This window comes from Mobula birostris, chromosome 22, assembly GCF_030028105.1.
Source record: "Mobula birostris isolate sMobBir1 chromosome 22, sMobBir1.hap1, whole genome shotgun sequence".
Lineage (NCBI taxonomy): Eukaryota > Metazoa > Chordata > Chondrichthyes > Myliobatiformes > Myliobatidae > Mobula > Mobula birostris.
Window position 1 is genome coordinate 30,150,274 of NC_092391.1, and position 27,220 is coordinate 30,177,493.

General features: G+C 39.0%; 1 protein-coding gene across 6 annotated transcripts in view; it reads left to right on the forward strand.

Annotated features, from left to right (window-relative positions):
- The window catches only part of LOC140186348 (pappalysin-1-like), a 367,560-nt gene extending 351,934 nt beyond the window's left edge, over positions 1 to 15,626 (forward strand). For all 6 annotated transcript variants that reach the window (XM_072240504.1, XM_072240506.1, XM_072240505.1 and 3 more), the window contains one exon: positions 8,993 to 15,626. In XM_072240504.1, coding sequence (XP_072096605.1) covers positions 8,993 to 9,106 — 114 coding nt within the window. In that variant the 3' untranslated portion in view covers positions 9,107 to 15,626. The remainder of the gene's footprint in view (positions 1 to 8,992) is intronic.
- The last annotated feature ends 11,594 nt before the right edge of the window (positions 15,627 to 27,220 follow it).

The window sequence follows — 27,220 nt, forward strand, 5'->3', positions numbered from 1 at the left end:
ACATTGGTGAGGCCAAATTTGGAGTATTGTGTGCAATTTTGGTCAGCTACCTAGAGGAAAGGTGTAAATAAGATTCAAAGAATGCAGAGAAAATTTACAAGGGTGTTGCCAGGACTTGAGGACCTGAGTTATAGGGAAAGGTTAAATAGGTTAGGACTTTATTCCCCATGATGTAAAAGATTGGGGAGATCTGATAGAGATATACAAAACTATGAGTGGTATAGATAGGGTAAATGCAAGCAGGCTTTCCCAGTGAGATTGGGTGAGACTACAACAAGAGGTTATGGTTTAAGTGTGAAAGATGAAATGTGAAAGGGAATATGAGTGGGTACTTCTCCACTCAGAGGGTGGTGAAAGTTTGGAATGAGCTGCCAGAGGGTTCAACCTGAACGTATAAGAGAAATTTAGAAAGGTACTATGGATGGGAAGGGTATGGATGGCTATGGGCTGGGTGTAGGTCAATGAGACTAGGCAGATTAATGTTTCAGCACAGACTAGACGGGGCAAAGGCCCTGTTTCTGTGCTGTCGTTTTCTATGACTCTTTGTTAATTCTCATATGCTATGTGTCTCCCTATGGACAAGGCCGGCTGTGTCTTTCTGAGGTCTGTTACTTAGTTCCCCATTGTGTATAACATGTTGAAGTTTCGTATCTTTGACAAACTTTGAAGTGTCTGAGTACCAAGGCTAATGAATTAATATGTAGAAAAATGGACAAAGTTGTTTAAAGCAGTCCCCAGAGATATATTGTGATAAATAACTGTCCACTGTTATTTTGTACTTTGTCCCTTAGCTGATCGGGTATTGATGCCCAATGTCCCTTTAATCGTTGAGCTTTAATGTTACTATTGAACGGTAAATTGTTAAAAATCTCTTAAAGTTGATACACACAACAATCACCACTTCTTCAACTCTTTCCAATACTTCTAAATTTATAAACTCTTCTCAGGCTTCCAGCCAGGTCCAGGTGTTGATTTTAACTGATGTTTCGATGACAAACCCTGCCATCTTCATCAGGAATGATACCTAGGCATGTCTAGTCCAGTGGTATATATACTGAGCTCCCATCATCTGTCCGCTCCTCCAATTTGGTTAGTCCTCAACCAATCAGGTTTCTGTGGTTGCACCTTGTTTAAAATTGTATTCCAGTCAGTCTCGCTCTAAATAAGATCTGGAATATGATTTTAAACAGGGTGAGACGGTGCAATCCAAAAATGACAAACAGTGAAGGTTTAAGTTGCAATTTTCTATGATAAATTGGAAATCTACATTAAGTATTGGTCTACATGCCAAAGGCATGCTGGGATAGTACTTGGTCTTTCCATGTTCTCTCTGCTGCCCCTCAATATAAGTCAATGGTAGGATAATTTAAGAGGTGGGGACTTAATGGACATTGAGAGAGAATAGGTTACTCTGAACAAAATGGCAAAAGGTAATTGAATGAAATACAAAGAGCTGGCAAATGAACTTTTCCCTGACATAAGAAACTATGAGAAATGGTACATTGAATATGGGAAAAAGCAGACATATGTGGCTTTAAAACTTAACCATGCTGAAGACAAAGTTTTCCAGCTATGGCAAGTTTCCCAGCCTTTTTAATGCCATGGACCCTTAACATTAACCGAGGTTAAACCGAGATTCCCTGAGCTATGGTTAAGGCAGTGTCAAATCATAGGAAACAGCTTCCAACATTGCCAAAAAGAAAGATGCGTTACGCCTGAAGATTGGGAAAATTTCAGTATTCAGCAAAGAAGGAGCAAGAAATCAAGAATGAAGGGGAAAATCGAACATAATAATCCATCAAGAAACATTAAAAACAGGCTGTAAAAGCTTCTCTTTCTATAAAAAGGAAAGGGTTGGCTAAAGTTAACCAGGATTTATAAAGGACTAAGAAAAGGGGTGCATTATATTGGGGAATAAAGAAAGGGCAGAAAAATCAAACATATATTTTGCTTCCATCTTCACTGGAAATAATGGACAGTAACAGGTCTAGATTGAAAGAGGAGCTGGAAGAAATCAGTTAAAAACAGATTTGCAGAAATGATTGGGATTGAATGCCAACAAATCCGCAGGACCCAATCACTTGCATCTCAAGATTTTGAAAGAAGTGTCTGTGGTGACAGTAGATGCAAAAGTTGATATCTTCCAGAATTTCATCATTCCCAGAATGATTCCCACAGACTAAAACATAGCAAATGCAACCATACCATTTAAGAAGGAGAGGGGAATACAACAGGAAACTACAGACAAGCTAGCTTGACATCAGTGGCATGGGAAATGTGAGAAATTTTAAGCAAATTCTGATGGTTCGTAATAGGTTGGCCAGAGACAGCATCTGGAGGAAATCTGCTCTGCGTTAATCTGATTTTTAGATGCAAACTATTGTTATTTTGGAGGTTTTATGAACAAATTTCCAGACTCACAAACTCTCACTAGTCAAATTTACAATATTCAAGTAAAACCAGGCTAGACGGAGATTTGTAAAGCAGCAACCAAAGTTGTATCTGACCAAACCAATCTTATCAAGCATCAGGCACAAATGCCATCATTGACAGATGACATTAATCATTGTATTGTACTGCATGAATAAGAAACATTGATGGTAATTGTAGGCTTCTGAGTTTACCTGTTCTAAATCTTCACCAGCAGGGCCAAAATTTCAAACCAGCAAATATTTCAATGACTTTACACTCTATCCTGTGAGAGCAGTATTAAATATTTTTCAACGCCTGTAATTTTCTACAGAACAAATGCAATAAAGTGGATCTGCTATCGAAATTGAGACCTTCATTAAGTTTTAGTTCTCCTAGCTCCCACAATAATGTCGCTTTATTTTTTCATCCTTATACTAGATGATAGGGTATTATTGTCAATGTGGTAGCTAATGTTTGTTAGTGAGTTGGCGACAGCAACTAGCTATGACACTGTGGGAACTCGATTGAATAAGGTGCCGTAGACTTACTGAAAAAGTATCTCTTCATCCACAAGTTAATGGGCCAGGGATGATTGAAAGATGTCATATTGATCAGATCAAGAAGCAATTGCAGGCTTATCTGAAGAGGGAAGAGGATGTGATAAGAACATTTAGAGTTATCATTAAAATAACAAAGTTCATGAATCTTGGAGCCTGTTTGTTTCTCTCATATATGTTCGAAGTGGATGAGTACCATGCACAGAGGAATATTGCTGAGCAAGAAGTTACCTTATATTGGTGAATGGATTTGACCCAGGCATTAGATCTATCATGCAGTATAAACACTATTTGTGTTGATTTTGTTTGCAGAAGACACTTGGACTGACAAACGTAACAATAAAAATAAACAATTCAGCTCATTAATCTCAAAATTTGCTCTGTTTTTCTCTCTCCGTAATTGCTGCCTAGCCTGATGGGTATTTCCATTATTTTCTATTTTAATTCAGACTTGCAGAATCTTCAACATTTTACTTTGTCATTTATTGAATAATGACCAATAATCAAACCCAATTTGTTATACTTTGAAAAGAATACTTAGAGATTAGAGATTAGGGGCTTGACTTTTTATGAAAACATAACACATATTTGAAGCAAATAACACAATAGGATATTGCAGCGAAATGCAAAATTTGAGATAAACTGAGATTCACAGTTTGTGGTTTCTAACTTTTTTTGTATATTCTTGGAATGGGGAAGAGATGCACCAACTTCATCCCATTAAAGATCCTTTGTCATCCTAGAATGAAACTCAACAATTGAGTTATAACTGAATAACCGAGCTTCAGCAATTGCCAAGGCAATAAACGGCACAGGTTGTAAGTTAAAAAGTGCTGTCTGCAGTTGTTAGTGAATCCTTGTCCACCTCATCAATACTTTGATTTACTAGATCAGACAGCTAGTGGTTCAATGGTTATTCTTATTAATTTAGTTAGACCTTTGCTTTAAGTACACACTCTAATACTTCTTAAAGGGAAGACCACAGCCCACCAACTTTCACTTCCAATAGGTGATAAAGTGTTTCCTCAGGCAGTCACATGCTTTCTCCAACCTATTAATATATTTACACCTCCTTTTAAAAACAGCTTTTCCCATAAGTTGTGTACACGTTGACTGGCAAATATTACATTGGCAACTGTGTCAAGAAAAAGCATGACTGAACTTTGTGTCCTTCCCAGACCAGAAGTTACCTACCTCTGTTCTTTTTTTGTTACGTCAGAATCAGAATCAGGTTTATTATCACCTGCATGTGTCATGAAGTTTGTTAACTTAGCAGCAGCAGTTCAATGCAATACATAATATAGAATAAATAAATAAATAAATAAATAAATAAATAAATCGATTACAGTATATGTGTATTGAATAGATTAAAAATCGTGCAAAAACCGAATTAATATATATATTTAAAAAGTGAGGCAGTATTCATGAGTTCAATGTCCATTTAGGAATCGGATGGCAGAGGGGAAGAAGCTGTCCCTGAATCACTGAGTGTGTGCCTTCAGGCTTCTGTACCTCCTCCCTGATGGTAACAGTGGGAAAAGGGCATACCCTGGGTGTTGGGAGTCCTTCATAATGAATGCTGCCTTTCTGAGACACTGCACCTTGAAGATGTCCTGGGTACTTTGTAGGCTAGTACCCAAGATTTAGTCGTGCCAACTAAATTTACGACCTTCTGCAGCTTCTTTCAGTCCTGTGCAAAAGCCACCCCCGAATACTAGACAGTGATGCAGCCTGTCAGAATGCTCTTCATGGTACATCTATAGAAGTTTTTGAGTATTTTTGTTTACATACCAAATCTCTTCAAACTCCTAATGAAGTATAGATGCTATCTTGCCTTCTTTATAACTATATCGATATGTTGGGATCAGGTTAGATCCTCAGAGATCTTGACACCCTGGAAGTTGAAACTGCTCACTCTCTCCACTTCTGATCCCTTTATGAGGATTGGTATGTGTTCCTTCATCTTATCCTTCCTGAAGTCCACAATCACCTCTTTCGTCTTATTGATGTTGAGTACAAGGTTGTTGCTGCGACACCACTCCACTAGTTGGTATATCTCACTCTTGTATCCCCTCGCATCTCCATCTGAGATTCTACCAACAATGGTTGTATCATCAGCATATTTATAGATGGTATTTGAGCTATGCCTAGCCACACAGCCTTGGGTATAGAAAGAGTAAAACAGTAGGCTAAGCACACACCCTTGAGGTGCACCAGTGTTGATCATCAGAGAGGAGGAGATGTTATCACCAATCCACACAGATTGAGGTCTTCCGGTTAGGAAATCGAGGATCCAATTGCAGAAGGAGGTACAGAGGCTCAGGTTCTGTAACTTATCAATCAGGATTGTGGAAATGATGGTGTTAAATGCTGATCTATAGTCAATGAACAGCATCCTTTCATAGGTATTTGTATTGTCCAGGTGGTCTAAGGCCGTGTGAAGAGCCATTGAGATTATGTCTGCCATTGACCTACTGTGGCGATAGGCAAATTGCAGTGGGTCCAGGTCCTTGCTGAGGCAGGAGTTCAGTCTAGTCATGATCAACCTCTCAAAGCATTTCGTCACTGTAGATGTGAGTGCTACTGGGCGATAGTCATTAAGACAGCTCACAATATTTTTCTTAGGCGCTGGTATAATTGTTGTCTTTTTGAAGCAAGTGGTAACTTCTGCCTGTAGCAATGAGAGATTGAAAATGTTCTTGAATACTCCTGCCTGTTTGTTGGCACAAGTTTTCAGAGCCTTACCAGGTGCTCCATCAGGGCCTTCCACCTTGCGAGGGTTCACCCTCTCTAAAGACAGCCTAACATCGGCCTCCGAGACAGAGATCACTGGGTGTAGCAGAGATCTTCACAGCTGTAGTTATATTCTCCCTTTCAAAGTGGGCATAGAAGGCATTGAGTTCATCTAGTGAAGCATCGCTGACATTCATGCTATTGGGTTTCGCTTTGTAGGAAGGAATGTCTTACAAACCCTGCTAGAGTTGTCGTACATCCGATGTCACCTCCAACCTTGTTCGAAATTGCCTCTTCACCCTTGAAATAGCCCTCTGCAAGTCATACCTGATTTTCAGGTACAGACCTAGGTCGACATTTATTCTGATAAAGAGGGCTCAAATGGCACACATGAGATTATTAAGCATCCAGTTGTTTCAGACTTGTTCACTCACATTTTATACCTTCCTTCTGACTTCTACAGATGAGACAAAAGATTAAATAAACTCCAGACAATTGGGATTCAGTGATCTTTGGGACATCTCCATCTTTTTTAATCTAGTATTTCACTGGCTTACATGTCACTGAACCTTGTAAAAACATAGGGTCCAACATGATGAAAATTGAAGTGGAGTTTGTGTGGGCCAAGCTGATTAAAATTTCTGCTGTTAAACATAAATTTAAAAATATTTAATCTGAAGAGACTTATTGAATGCAAACAGCTCTAAGGTCCAGTCATATTAAGAAACTTTTAATCTACTAACCTATTGATTCCACTTGTGATAACATAACTTTTGTTATTCTTGTCCATCCACTGAATTGAAGTGGGGCCATGGCTGGTTTGTTCACAGGAGGTCTTCATGTTGGAATGGTGGAAATAGAGAGGACAGGTGATCAAGGAAACACCACACAGAGATTACTGTCCCTACTTCAGCATAATTCCAAGACTCCCCACTCCTTAGTCAAAAAAATGTCAAAAACTAAACAAAAATGTTGCAACGGTATAAAATTAGTGTTATAAAACTAAGTTTGAAAACATTTCCAGATTAGACAAATGTTGTTACACTTTGCACTCTTAAAGTTCCCTTTGAGGGGAGTGGAGAATTTTGAAAGAAAGTTTAGAATCATTTCCCATTTTTTTTCCTTGGTAATAATCTCATTTATTATTTCCCCAGGTCTGCGAACCCCCAGCTCCAGCTCAGCATTAACTATAGTTGCTACTCATCCTATCCTAAAGTGGATTAACATCCCATTGGTTTAAAAATATTGAATGTTAAATTGAAGTAAGAGCACATTAAGTGCTTGTTCATGAACTTAATGGGTTGAAAACTCTGCTGTCTGACGTCTTGTTTTTCCGATCCACACTGGTAAATATGAGCAATCCTTCCAAGCTAAACAGGCAACTGCAGAAGATTTAGATAGTGTAGGCAGAAAGGGTAAATTTCTGGCACTGTGTTTCAGGCAGGAAGCTAAACCCACTGGCAGGACATATCAAAATTCACACACCAATGCCAATGGTTTTCCAAACACTAATTTTAAACAGAAGTAGAAAATTACTCTTAGAGCTCAATGACACCTACTAAAATTGAAAATTTACACCAAAAGCTTAAAAGATCAGAAAAGACCAAGATGTATGCAAGTGAAAGGCATTTCCTAGAGTTTGTATTGCAGATAAATATTGCAACCAAAATGTCACTTTCTCTTGCTTACACCCAGTGGCCACTTTATTATGTATACCTGTACACTTGCTTGTTAATGCAAATATCTAATCAGCCAATCATGTGGCAGCAACATAATGCATAAAAGCATGCAGACATTGTCAAGAAGTTCTGCTGTTATTCTGACCAAATATCAGAGTGGGGAAGAAATGTGATCTACGTGACTTTGACTGTGGAATGTTTGCTGATGTCGGACAGGTGCTTTGCCCATCTCAAAAACTGCTGACCTCCTGGGATCTACAAGCACAGCAGTCTCTAGAGTTTACAGAGAATAGAGCAATAAACAAAAATCATCTAGAGACCAGCAGTTCTGTGGGCAAAAACACCTTGTTAATGAGAGAGATCGGAGGAGAATGTCCAGGCTGGTTCAAGCTGACAGGAAGGCAACAGTAGCTCAAATAACCATGTTTTACAACAGAGGTGTGCAGAAACACATTGATCCTTGAAGTGATTAGGCTACAGCAGCAGAAGATTACACCAGGTTTCACTTCTGTATCTAATAAAGTAGCCACGGAAAGTATATTTCGAGCTAATAGCTGTAACTCCAGTGATGCCAGAGTCACCTGCCTTGAGTAGAGTCTATCCTCACTTTTCCACTTTTGAGACAGAAAGTCCAGAGTCCATTTTGTCACCAATACTTTTACTTGCTGAAATGTTTGAATATTTTTTCCAGATCAGCACATTCCTCTTATTTGTTATGCTGATCAATTGTATGATAAAGCAAGGGACCTTATATTCTTACAATTTTCCACTAAAGCCTTTTGACTGCTGCTTCTAACCCTTTTACCAAGTCTACTGTTTAATTCTGGAGCAGCGAACAAAATGCGGGAGAGACTCAGTGGGTCAGGCAATAAACATGGAGGAAAATGGACAGTTGATGTTTTGGGCCAAGATCACGCAAAGGGATTGAAACATTGACTGTCCATTTCCTCCATGCGCCCCCCCCCCCGCCATCGCTTAGGAACCCGCTGAGTTCCTCCAAATATTGTAGATTCCAGCATCTGTGGCTTCTTGTGTATGCATTTTCTTTTCGTTTGATTCATTCCTGTGCATTTATTTGAAAATATCATGAATGCTTTGAAAAAATAGAATGGGACTGAACTGACTCGCCAAATGAAACAAACTCTCACTCTAATCTCTTTTACAACCTGGTAATATCCAGAGGCACTTCCCAAGCAATGACTTCCTCTGGAAGTGCAGTCTCTATAGATAACATTTCTAAGCACTGTGTGGCAAGGCAAGCCATCTGGGATGGGTATAGAAAAAAATTGCGTCTTTGGGACAAGAGTACCATATCATCCACGAGAAATATACTCAGTTCTCTTTTTAAATTGAATGTTGCATAGGTAGAGAGCAGCCAGACATTACCTGATAATGGAGTAGAAATGTGTTACTGAACTCAATGTGCTTTCATATTTATGATTCGTAGTGAAGCTCTTCTGCAAACAAATAAATGATTAAATAAAGCGACATGGTGTTGGCAGGTGGATGTGCTATTTTGTCATTTTATGATCTAAGCTGTGCCTCTTGTGTCACACGCCTCAGTGGATAAAAGCTCTTCAGAAGCATCTAATGCACTTCCTTTCTTTACAGGTCATTCCTTTCCCAATGTCTTGTGAACTTCATGGAGACTGTGCTTGCCGAGACCCCTCAGCTCAGGAGCACGGCAAACTGAGACGGCCACGCTTCTACCATGGACACCATTAGCCGAGAGGAACCAGGAACTGCTAACAGCTGAAGGCAGACTGGAAGAGCCACACATTCCTTGCTGCTTAAAGGAGAAACCTCTCCAACCAGATACTCACAGAAACACACACACATACAAACACACAATTCGACTAGTCTGCCTTCTGTCTGAAGACTGGAGTGAGAGCAAAGAATAAAGACACAAACGACACAATGAATGAACAAACCCCAAGATAGCATGATTTATGCCTGCTAGATTGGCCTCTCCTGGCCAATCCTTTGCCCCACCCACCTTACTCCCAACAATACCGTCTCCCCAATCTATATTTTCTAAGGGTTACAAATACAATTGTCAAATCCAAACATAAAAATGTTTTCAGTAAAGTGAATAAAAATAATCCAGATACAACACAAAGATAATTGTGCATAGAACGATTAAAGAACAATTTACAGATAGAAAAAAAAGAATACGTATTTCTGAAAGGAAACAACTGTTAGCATGGCTGCTGTTGCTGCCCAATAACCAGCTACTCACACTGTAAGAGCAGGTTAACACCAAACCCAAACTTCAGTCTATCTGCCTTAAGCAAAACTTCAGCTTTGTTTTAAAACCCTTTGATTTCATCTCTTAATCTTTTCATTGAAAACAGATCCAGCCAAAAGAATGAGCCAAATTGCAAGGAAATCAAAGCTGCTTGCACTCATTCTAATTGCTCTTTCCATGGAACACAATTTCAAACCAGAGGAGAATCAGACCAGTAAAAGGTAATTTTAGTGGATTGGTGTGAGGGTGTTATTGCCATTCCAGGGGTGTTGAATAATGGAATAAACATAACAAGAAGGGAAGCAAAAGCCCTTGAAACAATTTTATCTGTGTCAAAAGGGGTTTTTTTTATCAGCAGTTGCTAAATCATTGGCCTTGCACACCTAAGGACTAACTTGCAAAACCAAATCTGGAAAGGATAAAATCCAATGGTCAGAGCTGCTAGACACTCATTTTTACCATTTGATAATTCTAGTTGTCAACAAATGCTATTGTGTTGATTAAATTTAAGGGGAGTAACAATTCAAGCTTTCAACTATACGAATAAAACCTGAAAAAAAACCGAAAAATCTGAAAGAAAATCAGCTTTTAAAAATATAACCTCAAGCAAACGCTGGTAATCGTTTTAATAGTACCCGGTAGAGATATTTATGGAGGGAACAGCCTGGACCATGGTCACACAGAATCTTTCTGCAGAATAAATGGTGGGTTATACATAAAAAGCCAAACACTCTATCAACCTAAACAGAGTATGTACATCGAGCGACTTTAACTAGATCTGCAGCACACACCATCTAGATTTGTACTTAAGCATAATCCAATATAAGATTACATATTCTGTCTGTGGGAGATAAAGAAACAGTATAAATAATGCATGCTGTATGGCGCTCAGTGTTTAGGGTCAAATATAATTATTGCCATAAGGACACCGCATAGTTTTGTGGGCAGTTATGGAATAGAATCCAAAATGAGCAGAGAAAGTTAACAATGCTACTTTACTTACAAAATTTGCTAAATACTGTCCCACTGGCTTCTGAAAACTCTTAAAAAGTAGGAACTATTCATGAAGTGTCTCTGTTTCCCATGATTGCTTCTAAATTGAATTTCTTTTGAAGTAAGTGGAAGAGGTAGACTCCAACACAGCTGGGCTGGAGAACCTTATTTAAAAAAGAAACTGTACGATCCCCCTATTGAGAATGGCAAGCAAGTTTATAAGTACAAATGGTATAATAGAGGTTACTGCTATAAATACTCAGTGGAAAGTGACGAATCCTCATTTCCGTGCATGCAATGGACAGAAGCGTTCAACGGGCAGATGTCAGTACATCAGTGTTGAACCTTTGTAGTTATATTTGCAATCTACAATTGTTTGTAGCTTAACTTTCCTTGTGACCATTAGGTTGCCGATTTTATCCAATTATTTCTGTATGTTTCATTCAGTGCAATGTTTCCAACTGGAGATGAACTAGAGTATGTCACAGTGTAGGAGAGATCACCATAAGCAGATATTTCCTTGCATTTGTGCCACTTCTGATATTAGTCTGGGATATATTTGCTTGCCTTAATAAGGGCATTAACCCATTGGATTGAAAATAGCTGCAGTGGTCTAACACACGAGTATGGCAAATGGTATTCATAATCAATTTACAGCCTTTTAACACCAACTTTGCTGTAAATTCACAGGAAAAAGATAAAGTATCTCACAACTGAAGTCAATAGTTTGGGTAATATGGTTTCCAACTTCTTCAGCTTAGTCACAGAGTATTGCCAGCAGCTAATAAGGATCAGTTTCTGAACACAAAGAGCAAAATCCAATGACTTTTATGATGACACCAATATCCATTGAAAATTTAATGGACTCTGAATATCTGTTTAACAACAATCAGGTGGCATATACAAATCAATATCCCTGTAGTATAAATGCAATCATATTGCCAACATGAATATTAATTTACATATTCTCAACAAGCTCGTGCAAAATTATTTTGCCCTTCCCGTACCAAAGTAGTTAATGAGTTTAAATGGGTTAGTGCCTTGGTTAAAAGAGTGGACAGCAACCTGAGACAAACATGTTTGGACATCGGTGCAGTGATATTTGTGATGTACCTCCACAACTGATGCTACAGTCATAATTATATCATGTAAGGTGAGGACGTATACACTAAAAGGAGAGGACAATGAGAGAAGGGTGCACATTTAGATTTTCATACCTATCTTACGTATTACTTCAGTGATAAGACAAAGTCTTGCTTTAGTTTAATCTTTATAACATAAGAGAAAAGTGAAAATTCAGAAACAGTATGACTCATGCTCTCATCCAGTTTTTTTTACATTCTATAATTATGACTCAAAACTTGCCAATAGACAGTATTTCCTCATAAACGAGCTGGTCAGAACCTCAGTGCTCATACTTTTTGCTGGTTAAGGTGTGTCAAAAAGTGGAACATGCCAATTTCAAAGGGACTTTAAAACGAGCCAAGCTACCTCCCATCTCTCTTCCATTTTGCCTGGTTGTAACTGTCGGTTCTTATCGGTTTTACCTGTGTTGTTTCAAATAAAGATTTCATGCTGCAAACACCTGACAGACATGGTTATGCAAACTGCATGAACCGAGATTGAGAAGACAAAAAGAATCTACCACAACATTAGGGTTTAGACAAAAAAAAACATAGTGCTCCATAGAATTTTGGTGTAGTCATGTCGTAATGTCTTGTCGATTTTTGTGCATAGTATTAGCTCCAGATAGAAAAAAAAGGAACGACTTTTTGACATTTAATTGTTTAAGTGTTTAAAGTGTTTATTTGTACTTTTGTTATAAACTTTTTGCTTAATTGTATTTAATCAGTATTTTTATTGTGCTCAGTAACTGCATTTGGATTTTCTGTACAGTCATTTACAAAAGTCTACATCAATGTTTGTTTTTGAAAAGCTGCTAAGGTCAGACAGGTATTTTTTTTTGTATCTGATTCTATTTTAAATTTAAAATTTTTGTTTTCCGATGCTTCGCATATATAATATCTCATGCATTTAAACATTATTATTAAGGGGTGATTAGTTTAGCTATTATAGCAGCCAATTAAAAGGGACAATCAGGTGTAGGAAGCACAGATGGAAGAAATTCTGTAAAAGTTGGTATTGCAAGAGTTAATTCTTAGACTTCCAATCAAGCATTTTATGTGATGGTGAGATTTATTGGGAAGACCCTTGGCTTTTGCTAATTAATCACAAATATTTTGTTTTATATAATCAACAAAATTGTATTAAGATGATAGTTAATCGATATTTGCTTTTACTTTTGTTGTTATTTAACAGCATACAGAAATATTGCTGCTTTTAACAATGAAATATTTCAGTAATGGGAGGCAGATAAATTCAGTCTAAATACCGAAAACTGGTAATTGATTTAAGTACCAAGTCACATTTGCTGGTGGGATATTTTCTCTCAAGTAAACTGGTCACTATAATATGTTTTAAAACATTCTCCACCACAACCAATCATTCTGAACAGAAGTTAAACTTAACTTTCCAGAAAAATACATGAAGTCTTGGTTTCTGATTGATCATTTACCTGTCTGCATAATATAAGTCAAGCTGTGATTTCTTTGAGAGAGGAAATATTTTCATATGGTAACTGCCATTGTGAAAAACCTGGTATTTATTAGTCATACTTGTTGGGCACCTTATGGAAGTCATGAAAACAATAATCAAATGAAGTGCTGAAAAACGTTATAAGTGTAACAGTCTACTGTAATATCATATCTTTTGCTGTACCTCATGCCTGTAAACTAGCTGCTTTAATTTTTAGTTTAATTTAAATTTCCTAGCAATATATAAAGATGTAAATAGTAGAGTTATTTATTAAGAATGTCATCCATTTTTAATTTATATTTACACTTTATCATCTAAATTATTTTTACAACTTTACAATTCCATTGTTACAGCCATTTTATTACCTTAATGGTATGACAGGATATGAAATCTACATGAGACATACACTGTACTCTTGTAGCTCCCTCATTTTCAAGTACAGAACATCTAACCACAATAAATTCAATGTAATGCATGCATCTGTGAAATGATTACCCTTGCCATTGCTGTGACTTTCATTTGGAGCTAAGGCTCCATACACCTCTGGAAATAGATTTGGACCAGCCAATGACCAAGTATCAATAGAGTTCAATTAACCAAGGATAAGATAATAACATTGGAAAAATGGCCTGAATTAGAGCTCTGTGGTGGGTGGGAGGGGGTGAATTAGAATGCAAACTTCAAGTATTGATGTTGAATGGTCAATATTGAACGGATGAAAGAGCTCTGGTGTGCAGGTTCTGCTGATAGACTCTACTACACATACCGGGCCGTGTTTATCCTTGATATCAAAAGCCATCCACGACTGAATTTGCCAGTTTTTAAATCATCCATAGTTCAACAATAATCATTATGAAATCAATGCTTTGTCACTGTATTGCATGTGCAAATCTGCCAGTTAAAGTCCAGCAGTATAATTGCACTTGCTCACACAGTTCTGCAGCATAGTAATGGTAATGTCTCTCACCCACAGGGTTTGCAGGACAAAGTTCCTCCTGAACTCCATCCAAAATATCCCGGACTTCATCCTGTGAGATGAAGAATGGTTCACCCCCAGTAGCTAGCTGCACTTAATCGCCACAGCATGTTCTATGCTGCCTTTTAAAGTGCATTTCCGCTGGAGAGTACACTTAGCATCACCAACCGAAGGTGAGCTTGCAGGCAAATGTTGTACTTTTTTGTTGGTCTTCGTTTCAGTGAAACAAATGCGTTTTGAGATATTAAAGCATCCGAGATCAATTTCAAAATAGCTTCTCTTGCAAGAAGAGTGTAAGAATAATTTGAACATATGGATGTCCCTGTTGTGGATAACATAATTTATAATAATCAGTAGCCTGATCTCAGTTTCCTAAAGCAGGAGTGAGAGAAGATGACGGGACCCTCTAAGCTAGCTCCCTGACTCAAGTTTATCTCCTTCCTTAGCTTCAGTTTCCCACCTGATCTCCAGTTCCCTTGATTTTCTATGGTTTCCTAAAAATTACATTAATCTTATCTTTAAACCTGATGAACTACAGAGCATCCAATGCCTCTGCGATGGAATCTTTTGATGATTCACCGCACTCTGCAGTTACAGTTTCCTCTTGCTGAGTGTCTGAAGTGTCCAACACTTCACCGTGAGACAATACCCCTTGTTCTGGACATTGCAGCCAATGAAAACAGTCTCCCAGCATCCATTCTGTTAAGTCACTTCAGAAACTTCTTTCATGGGTTCCAGTAAAATTACTTCTCATTCTTCTCATCGTCAGATATTACAGACCCAATCTACTCATCATTATAGAACCTCTTGAAGTTACCTGTAGGTACTTTATAATTACTTCCTCACACTATATATAAATATAAAAAAAATATGTGTATGCACAGCAATGGCAAAATGAATCAGAAGAGATTTGTAGTGAATGTTTTTTTAAAAAATAGTATTTTTTACCATCTGTTGTATGTAGTCACTGGTCCTGACAACCCAAAATTTAGCTGCTTTATTCCAGCATCAATCCAGATGCAAGAAACCATTGTCAGGTCTAGTGATCAGCAGCTGGCATTGAAGTACAAGGAGCTGTTTTAGTACAACTGGTGGTTAGAACAAGTGTCATCAGTTTTTCAATGGATCAAAGTTGACCATTGGCACTGTACTTTAATACCATTATGGTGTTCAGAAAGCACTGGTAAATCGGTGGAATCCATTCCACTATCCCATACTCACAATGCACTGTGTTGGGCACTTACCACAAACATTTTTTTTTTGTTCTTTTGTACCGCTGCATATCTTATGTTGGTGCTCTGACTTTACACAACAAACATCTGTCTGGTGTACTGTATATTTGTTTCTCTGGAAATAATTATTTCTTATGGATAAATAATGTCTCCTCCCTGTTATGTATTGGTTAGAAATAAACACTGGCTATATGAAGGAAAGTGAAGGTGTGCTATACCTCGTTTATGAATTGTTTGTTTTTTCTCAATCGGTGCCTGTTTAAGGTCACACATCTGCCATTACTGCTTTCCACCGATAGGTCCATTATTCAAAACAAGCTGTTTTCATCAAAAGTAGGGATGCCAATTTAGAGGTGAACAAGTGCTACGGTGTCCACTTAGTTTGAACAAATTCTGTCACACCTATCAAATTTGGAGCCAAAAGAAAAACAAAATCAAAGATGCTCTTCTACAGTACACTGAAGGAAAAGCTGTATAATGTATGGTCTACTGATCTATATAATTAGAAGCCTCCTGTCTTGTTGACTGGTCTGCTTCATTGAAGAACCATGTCTCATAATGCCACTACAAAACAATCCAGTACATTTCACCCCAGTGAAGAAATAAGCAGCGGGAAAATACAGATCAATCTTTTTTTTATATGTGCAGGTGGTGAAAGAATTGGTTGAAATAAAAATAAAATATGTTAGAAATGATCAGCAAATCAGGCTGCATCCAGTGAAGAGTTTCCACCTCGAAAGATGAACTGTTTTTCTTTGCATAGATGCAGCCTGATCTGCTGAGTGTTTTCAGAACTCTCTGTTTTTAGTTAGGAAAATAGAGTTAACAAATTTTCTCCAATTTATTCTGTTTGCTAAACTGCAAGTACCACAAAAGCAGTCAATGGTTATACTAATTATTTTTATGGTATTTTCCCCCAGTTCTCTTTATTTTATCCAGTTGGATAACTATATTTAAAAGCAATAATGGGACATCAAAATTAATAACATATTACATTATACTTTCCTGTGAGAGAAAAAAAAATCAATAAACTGACACTTAAAAATGTTCCTCATGAAACAACTACAAGAAAATTCCTTTGCAAGGATTTAATCTTGAGCCTGGGATTATAGGGATTTCAATCTCCGTAAAAGAGTGAATCCCTGAGGCACATGCAGTGTGTTGTGGACTTCTCTGAGTTCACACAGCACTGCAAAATAAGTAGTGTCTCTTATCAGCCAGGTTCACATTGCTACCCTAGCTGACAACAATAATGTCCTGGCAAAGGTTGGGACATTCCTCATCTTGTTCCTATGGCTAAGTAGTGATAGGAATTGCACTGTTCATCTTGTCCTGATAGATCTGCTGATGCCCAATCGATAATTCTTTCCTGAAACAACTATAAAGTAAAACTATTAAAGGTTCGAAGGTTCATTATATTGCCCAAGAGTCTATGTATAATGCAACCCTGATATATGTCTACTCCAGATAACTATTAAATACAGAATGACCATGGTTTTTGATGAAAGAAAAGACATTAACTACCCTCCAAAACTTGCAGTCCTCCAAAGCCCCCCTCACCCGCAGCAAATGACAGCCACAATAACATCAATGATCCCCTACTCTTAACAATCCTCATCCTCTTCACTAGTAAAGAACAGCAATGGTAGCAGCAAACTCCTAACCCCCCTCTTACACACAAAAGAATTAACAGATCACCAACCCGCCAATCATCTAAAAGAAAGAAAACGCCGGAAACCTGAAAGAAACCAATATAAAGTACAGCCGAATAATCACGTGAATCTCAGAATATGGGAAAAGTCTTTTCGTCTGTGTATGCGGCGAGCAGCTGCATGAACCCAGGCCTTCCATAAAGACTGACCGCCAACCCGGGTCTGACACCGTTGATCTGGCCGCTGAACACTCTGTTGAGAGCCATTGCTGACTTGCCCCACATTCACCTCGATGCTTCAATCTTCCTCACCGCTTCGAGGTGGAGTCATTCATGACCCCACACCTCGTCTCTGGTCTTTTCCACAAGACAGCTTGTGTTTTCAGACCTTTTTGGCCCTCCCTGTCTCTGATCTCCACAAGGCAGCTCTCCATTTCAAGTGACTAATGCAACTTAATCGTTACAACTTATAATAAATAGTAATATGATTTTGTTATGACTCGGACTGATGCAGGAGCCATGTGATTGCCTGTTTTAGATACTGAGGTCGAGGTCAGTTGATCTCAGTCCATGATCCCATGGCAATGTTTTTGGCAGTTACCAAGAGAAAGGGTATTCATAATCATTGTTAACTTGTAATCGGATCCGCATCTTTCATGGCCAGTTCCATATCAATTTAGAGATCCCTGTTCTCATCTGTAATCCTTCCAATAGTTTCTCATCTCTGAGTCTGAAACCCTACTTGAATGGTTCACATCCCTACCATGTCATTGATACCAATGCATATCTCAGCCTGAAATTACCAGTTTGTACTTCACAAGCAGTACAATATGACCTCAGAAAGGACACAAATGCATTTCCCTGTGAGGAAAGTCAATTACATCCATGCAACACTGAAAAAGAAATATGTAACATGAGTCAATTGCCAGCCAAAAGTAAGCTTATGCAGATTGCTTTGTGTTCGGCTATTAAAAGGCTCTTAAGACCACTTCAAGAACAAAAAGGGTCAGGGAAGAAGGACTGGCCCAGCCAGCAATGTTCATACCCAGCAGGCATGAATGCAAAGGAAAACCATTTTGGCTGAACCTGTTGAATATTGATGGTCTCAACACAATGGATGGCAGAGCACTGAGGTGTGAGGTACAACAGAGGGATGTGGGAATACAGATCCATAATTTGTTGAAAGTTGCAGCATAGGGTCGTACATTCGCCTTCATAAGTCAGAGTACTAAGTATAGAAGCACATAGGGTAGCACATTGGCCTTCATAAGTCAGAGTACTAAGTATAGAAGTTGGGATGTTGCGTTAAATTTGTACAAGACATTTGTGAGGGCAAATTTGGAGTATTTTGTGCCTTTCTGGTCAGCTACCTACAGGAAAGATATCCACAATCTTGAAAGAGTTTATAGAAAATCTGCATGAACGTTGTGGGGACTTGAGGACCGGAGTGAGGAAAGGTTGAATAGGTTAGGACTTTATTCACTGGAACACAGAGAGGAGATCTTAAAGAGGTATTGACAATTATGAGCGTATTGATAGAGTGAATGCTTGCAGGCTTTTTCCCTCAGATTAAGTGAGACAAGAACTAAAGGTGAGAGGTTTAGGGTGAAAGGTTAAGGGGAATCCAAGGGTGTACTTTGTTACTCAGAGGGTTGTGCGACTGTGGAATGAGCTGTAGGCAGAAGTGATAGATCCAGATTCAAATATTGCACTAAAGAGATGTTTAGATAAGTTCATTGATGAGAGGGGGATGGGGCTATGAGGGTCTAGGTGCTGGTACTGTAGATGGGACTAAGCAGAAGACCAGGCTGGCACAGACAAGATAGACTGAAGGGCCTGTTTCTATACTATAGTGCTCTATGACTGGAACGTCCCTGAAAAGTACCAATGAAGTAAAGAGTTTCAAAGTATTTGCAACAAAACATTCATGTAACATCATCAAGAAAATGGATTCATATTATAACATTAATGTAGAATATGAAATGACTCCATTGGATTAAGTGGTAACGTATTTTAAGCAGATTGATATCACCAGTTACGTGACTCAGGTTTCTACCAATTCAGGCATGAATTGGAACTAAAAACTACTCAACACCACTACTGAAGAACAATCTCACTCAGTTTAGGAGAACTTATGCCACAGTTCTCGCCATCATTATCACCCAGACCATAAGACATAGGAGTGGAATTAGGCCATACAGCCCACTGAGTTATTGAGAGAGGCAAGAGGTGAGATTGCTGGGGCCTTAACCAATATCTTCTTGTCCTCTCTAGCCATAGGGGAGGTCCTGAAGAATTGGCAAGAATCTCATGTTTGTTCCATTATTCAAGAATGGAACAAGAAAAATCCTAGAAAATATAGACTGGTGAGCTTCATGTCAGTGGTAGGGAAGTCACTGGTGAGAATTCGTATGAATAGGATTTATGAGCATTTGGAAAACCATGGCCTAATTAGAGAGAGCCAGCATGGATTTGTATGGGTATGGGGCAAGCCATGTCATACTAACTTGATAAAGTTTTTTGATGAGGTAACGGAGGTGACTGATGACGGTAGAGCTGTGGATGTTGTGTACGTGGATTTTAGTAAGACGTTTGACAAGGTCCCATGGGAGGTTCATCCAGAAGATTAAGATGCATGGGACCCATGGCCATTTGGATTCAGAACTGGCTTGCCCATAGACTCCCTGGATGGTGAAGCGAGGAGGAGGTGATATGAGAGGTATTAGATCTCTATTTACCGATCAAACTGTCAGGGGCAGAGGTTGGATGGTGTGGGGGAAGAAATAGATGAAGTAAGTCACACAGAGAGTGATCCCTGCAGGTAGTTTAGGAGGGTAGGGAGTGGAAAGGAAAGTGTGATCCGAGCAGGGATAATGTGGGCAGAAGTTGTGGAGGATGAGTTGTTGGATGCCTAGGCTTGTGGGGTTAACGGTGGAGAACCTAGAAAACTCTATTGCTGTTTGGTCTGCGGAGAAGCGAGGTAGGAGCAAAAATGTAGGAAACGAAGGAATTGAATATGAGGTCTTCATCAACTACAGCAGAGGGTAAGTCACATTCCCATAAGAAGGAGAACTTTTAGAAGCTTTATAGCAGAAGACTACATCTTGAGAACTGACGTAGTGAAGATGAAGAAGTGAAAGTAAAGAATCAGCATCCTCGGAGAAGCATGATGAGTGAGGTGCCACTAAGGGGTTGGAACGAGGACTGTTTCACACAGTCAATAAAAATCCAGGCATGGCTGAGGCCCATAGCTATCCTTTGATAATGAGAAAGTGGGAGGAATTGAAGTTCTGCGAAGTCGATGAGTGTTAGTGGGGGACATAGTTTAGATTTTTGTTCAAGAAAGAAATGTAAGGCTATAAAATCTTCCTTTAGGCTATGATAAAAATGATCTGGTTGGGACAGGGGAATTGAGACAGCCAATAGGCTGGTCCTGGACTTATTTCCTGGCATAATTTACATATCACTATTTAACTATTTATGGTTTTATTACTATTTATTATTTATGGTGCAACTGTAACGAAAACCATTTTCCCCCGGGATCAATAAAGTATGACTATGACTATGAATTAGAAATTATTGAAATGGTGGACAGCATGAGAAATGAACCCAATACATATGGGAAAGGACTAGAGAAAAGGAGACAGGATAGAGTCGAGAGTAGAAGGAGTTTGGTGAGGTAAGCGCAGTCAGAAACAATGGGGCTTCCAGGAGAGTCCTGTTTATAGATCATAGTCAAGAGGTAGAAGCAGACTATACAGTGTTGGAGCACAATTAGATTAGAGGCTATGGGTGGGAGAAATCCTTATGTCATGAATGAATCTGAGAGAAGGGTGTCGTAGTATTCATTACAGTTGTACAACAGATGTGCTTCTACCCCCAGCATTTAGCTCCATATTCACTGGGATCTGTACTGTATTCAATATATAGTTTGATTAAGCATTCTTTGTTTGTTTACATTATTCATAATAGGTTATATGTAGGAACTACTCGAATGGCATATGTCATTATGCCACCACATTATATGTGAACATCTCACTAGATTAAAAATAAGTTGACTTGCATTTCCTGGCTCCTGTGTTTTTCTTTCAATTAGCTTCTGGATTTACAAAACATAATAGTGGTGATGAGGAAACATTAAAAAGAAACCAAGACGACAGCCTACCTGTTGAACTGCAGTATGTTTTTCGTTGCAAGGGGGGAGAAGCAATTGGGTCAAAAAAAAAACACAGCAAGTGTTTCCTCCGAAGGGGAAAGAGATGGTCGAGTTAAAAAAAGGCAGAAAATGAATGAAATTAACAAGCAAGGTGCATAACCATGGGTTCAAAAGCAATGAATACTAGGTGATAATAATAATAAATTAGAGAAAGCAGAAATGGCTGGCTACATTAGAAAGATAGACATGTTCAATTGCATACCAGATAACTGGATGATGCATACTGAAAAGATTGAACAGCATTCTAAAGTAAATGGAAACCGATAAGAAATGAGTGCCAATGTTGCTGAGTGTAATAGGTGGAAAAGTTTGCTTAGAAGTTTGACTGCTCCAACAAAAACAGCCAAAATATGCTTTGCTGATATCATAAAAGTACTGCAGAAACACTTTGAACTCAAAACACTGTTGATTTAGAAAGCTTTAGGTTTCATAAGCAGAATCAAAAGGTATGGGAGTCCATTTAGGCTTAAGTGGCTGAATTGAAGGAATTATCCAAGCATTGTCAATGGGTTTAATGATGCACTGAAATATCATTTAGTTTGAGGAATCTTACAAGAAAACACTCAAAATGGCTCCTAATTGAAGCACAACTCATATTTAAAAGAGCAGTTGAAATTGCTGTATCAATGGAAACAGCAGCCAGAGATGCAATTGAGTTGCAGTCAGGAATGAAAGTGAGAGTGAACAAAATTCCAATATCTAAACAGAAATCTGCTTGATCAGACAAATTATGTTACTATTGTGGCAGAGGGTCACATACACCAGACTAATGCAGGTTTAAAGATGAAATTTGCAGGAAGTGCAAAAAAACAGAACACATACAAAGAGCTTATTGAGCAGACAAAGATAAATGGACTGCAGAAGGAAGAGAAAGATATAAAAAGTCAAGTTGTATTTTCAAAAAGAGCACAAATCTGTAAGCTGTTGATGAATAATCTGATAATGATGAGAGTAATACAGGACTGCACAGCTTTGAGATCTACAATGTAAAAACTAAAAGAAGACAAGCAATATGGTTTACACCAGAAGTGAATGGTAAATTAATTAAAATGGAACTGGACACTAGCTTGGCTGTTTCAGTCATTCCACAAAATGAGTTTGAGAGAGCTTCAATGTATATTCAAGTTTGCTGATGACACCACTGTTGCAGGCAGAATCAAACATGGTGATGAATGAGCATATAGGAGGAATATTGAAAATCAGGTTGAGTTGTGCCAGAACAACAACCTCGCAATCAATGTCAGCAAGACTAAACAGCTGAATATTGACTTCAGGAGAAGGAAACCGGAGGTCCATGAACCCGCCTTCATTGAAGGATCAGAGGTGGGGAAAGGGTCAGCAACTTTAAATTCCTCAGTTATTACTTCGTAGGACGTGTCCTGGGTCCAGGAGGTAAGTACAATCACAAAGAAAACAGTGTCTCTACTTACTTAGGAGATGGCAACGATTTGGCATGTCATCTAAAACTTTGATAAACTTCTATAGATGCATTGTGGAGAGTATATTAACTGGCTGCATCACAGCCTGGTATGGAAACACCGATGCCTTTGAATGGAAAAACCTACAAAAAGTAATGGATACAGCCCAATCCATCACAGGTAAAGCCCTCCCCACCATTGAGCACATCTATGTGAAACGTTGTCACAGGAAAGCAGCATCAATCATCAGGAACCCTCATCACCCAAGTCATGCTCTCTTCTTGCTGCTGCCATCAGAAAGATGGTACAGGAGCTTCAGTACTCACCGGAGCTGGTTCAAGAACAGTTATCAACCTTCAACTTTCAGGCTGTCAAATCAAAGGGGATAACTTCGTTCAATTTCACTTGGGTCATCTTTGAAATGTTCCCAAAACCCCATAGATTAACTTGCAAGGATTCTCCATTTCATGTACTCAATATTTATTGCTTATTTATTTATTTATTATTATCTCTTTATTGTTGTACTTGCGCAGTATGTTGTCTTTTGCACACTGGTTGAACGCCCAAGCAAGTGCGGTCTTATATTGATTACATTGTTATAGTTATTATTCCAATATGGATTTATTGAGTATTCCCACAAGAAAATCCCACAAAAAGTCATGGATACAGCCCAGTCCATCATGGGTAAAGCCCTTCCCCACCATTGAGCACATCGACATGAAAAGAAGCCCCTGAAAAATTTACAAAAGAGGATACACCTCATGACATAATCTCCCTAATGAAAATCAAAAGTCTCCCCATTAGGCAGAGACGATTGTTAAGAAAGTAAGGAAAGACCTCATGCTGTCTCAGGTCTTCATGGCAACCTAAAATGGCAGGAATGTGCAGCAGAAATTGCCTCGCCCCCTGCCCCCACCAGTTTTACCAGCATTGGGAGGAGCTTCCCCTTGATGAAGGGTTTCTTAATTGAGGATTGAAGATTATTATCCCATCCAAGCTGAGAGCTGAAGTGCTGTAGCAGCTACATGCCAGTCATATAGGCGTGGTCAAAGTGAAAGCATTGCAGCAGATCAAGCAGCTTGCTATGCACTGTTCGGTATGTCAACACATCCAGAAAGAACGTGTCCAGCACTCTGAGAACTACTTGCTGAAGTCCCATCGTCAACTCTTATCATCACTGCCATCCCAGAATCTGAGGTTATATCACGGCCACAAGTCTCACCTGCCAAGCAGAATGACCCCTTGTGTCGGGAAAGACATTACACCACAAGAGTAAGAAAAAAATTTTCCACGGTGACTAAATCTTTAGGCATGAATGAGACAATTAAAAATTTACTATATTGTGAATGTCTATATTGTAGTTACATTATATATTGTACTGTGCTATACTCTATTTACTGCATGTGTGTGTATGTATATATATATACACACACACATATATAGAATAAGAGAGAGAGAGATTTGGAGTTAGAGTTTATGGCTAGGCGGGTAGAAGTGTAGTGTATTCAATATTTAAGTAATATTGGAAACATATTTTTGATTATGAATTTTCTGTTTCTTTACATAATTAATTATGGGTTATATGCAAGGAGTATATGAATGGCATATATCATTATGTCACTACGTCACATGTGAGCACCTCACTAAGGTTGACCCACATCTCCCAACTCCCGTGCTTTTCTTTTGATGAGTTCCTAAAGTTACAAAACATAACAGGTTCCTCAATGGTGATGGTGTTGGCAGCATTCTATCACCATAATCTCAGGACAGATCTTTTAAGGAGGATCAGGAGAAGTGGGACAGTAAGCCAGAAAGTGCCAACCTGTAAATAATTTCCAGACAATTTCAAGACATCACATCCAACCAGAACATATCTGGTGACCAAGGAATTCACAAGATAAGGTTGTTAAACCTTTAGCCATGGACTCCTCTTTCAATGAGGATTCAAGTGATGTTGACTCTCAACTTTCCAGGCTGCAACAGATCGATTTTGCTCATCTTCAGTATCAGAGACAGTTAATGATGCCCTGTAAAGCGATGATTCATCTCTGTTGATTTTAGTGAGGAGGTAACTCCTTCCAATTCGTGTTGCAGTCATGTTTAAAGGATCGTTTATTATTATCAAAACACGTATCCATATACAACTCTGAAATTTGTCTTCTCCAGATAGCTATGAAACAAAGAAAGAACATGAAAGTCATTCAGAGAGAAACATCAAACCCACCCTCCTACAAAAAAGAAAACATCTCAATCATCAACCCCCCCAAAAAACCCCTACCCCCACACAAAATGGCACAGGAACATTGACTACCAGAAAACAACCCCTTCCTCTCACAAAAAACTAACTCCATCAACCCCAAACCCCCTCCCTTCGCACAACAAAACAGAAAAGGAGCGTGTGATAAAAAACACAGAATATAAAAATCATAAGGTTGAAAAAGTCCACAGTCCATAAATGCAATAGTCCAATCCATAAACATGGAACCACAATACTATCCTCCAATATCACTGACATTCATCGAAAGAGAGGGATGCCACACGTGGTAGAGAAGTCCACCTGCCTGCCACTGTGAACCACACAGTGATAAGCCGCTTACATACTCTTTCTCCAGCAGCGATCTAAGGCAGGCACTCGGTGCTGAAAACTCTCGGTCACCTTCTGCATTTGCCTTGATGTCTCAATCTTGCTCAATGCTTTAATCGGCGAATGATGGACGCATTGAATGGCGAAATAATGTTGAACATCAGCTCAAAGCTTCTTTGCACTGAGGCCGTCTGAGTACGTGCTCGCTTTCTGGAGCCAGCAAAGCGCTGGATCACTCAAATGATCTCCAAGCTGTAAATTGCAGATTCTAACAGTCTCAGAAACACACAAGATGAAAAAACAGATGTAAAAGGAGTAAAAAAAGCTATATCTGTGAGCTATCTAGGAGATGTCGACCGAGGGAGTGTCGCATGTTGGCACTATCATGTCCCCACAAGTTGGAGCCTAAGGCCAAGTAGGAACATGTGAGCAGAATGAGGAAGTCTACCATGTGTCTGATATTCTCAGTTTCATCTCCCAGATGAGCAGGATAGAAGGATTCCTTTGCAGGGAAATACTTCTCTTCTGGCCCTGGAGAATCTCAGTCCCCAAAACTTACTCAATTTTCCATTTTTATCATTAGGACAGTGTCAATAATTAGCTGAGAAAAATTGGATATACAGAGCATAATGAGAGTCGTAAGAGTAAACTACATAGTAAAATAATCCCATTAAAGCAGTCAACACAATGGTGCAGCTAGTATAGACACAGCCTTACACTCCCAATAATGATTTCAATCGTGATCTCCGGTGCTGTTATGCAGACTACATTTGCTGAAGTTGGAGAGTGCTTGGTCACCAGGACCATGTCTCTGTTCATGTAGGGGAGCAATCCGTTAATGGGCAGCATCACTCTGTGGTGAGCAAGTAGCGGCAACTCTTTCTTTCTGGTGAATAGGAAGAAAGGTTGATCATAGATTAAGGATGCCAGTCTTGTCATGCATAGCACGTCAGGGCTCGAAGAGGACACTAGTCTGATTCCTGATGGCATCTTGCTCTTTGCAGAGACCAGACCTCTGTACGGATTGAGATAAGACTGTGCAGAATGTGTCAGGTAGTAATGGTAATTTTATAAATTTGTTTATTATTGTCACATGTACTGAGATACAGTGAAAAGCTTTTGTTTACCATAGTGATGACATAGGACGTAGAAGAATGCTCAGGTTGCTCAGCCTACAATGTTGGGGTGAACTAATTAAACTAAAGATGCTTAATTACACTGATCCATTTTACCGACACATGTCCATATCCAACCAATCTTTGCACATTCATATGTTTATCTAAGAGCCTCACATAAGTCTCCATCATATCTGCTTCCACCACCACCTCAGGCAGTATCTTCCAGTTACCCACTACTGTGTAAAGAGTGCTCCACTCACCCCCTTTGAACTTGTTCCCTCTCACCTTACATCAATGCTCTATAGTATTAAATATTTTGACTTGGGAAAAAGATACAGGCAGTCTCCTCCATCTATACCTCTAATAATTTTATAAACATTAATCAGGTCTTCTCTCAGCTCTGCCACACCAGAGAAAACAAACTTATCCAACTTCTGTTTATAGCAATGCCTCATAATACACCCTACAGCATCTATATTCTTCCTGTAATGAGGTGACTAGAAATGAATGCAATATTCTAGTTACAGTCTAATGACAGTTTTATAGTCAAAATCAAAGTCTGTCCCGAGCCTTTATGGCCCATCAGGCCGGTGCTCATGCGTGAAGCGACTGAGAGTACGAGACTTCCCCCCCCCCACCCCCACACCCCGGATAGGATGCCAGTCTATCGCAAGGTTAACCCCCAGCATTTGCCGGTACCCATTTTCAGCTGGGTGGACTGGAGTAGTGTGTGGTTAAGTGCCTTGCTCAAAGACACAACACACTGCCTTGGCCGAGACTCGAACCCACGACCTTCAGATCATGAGCC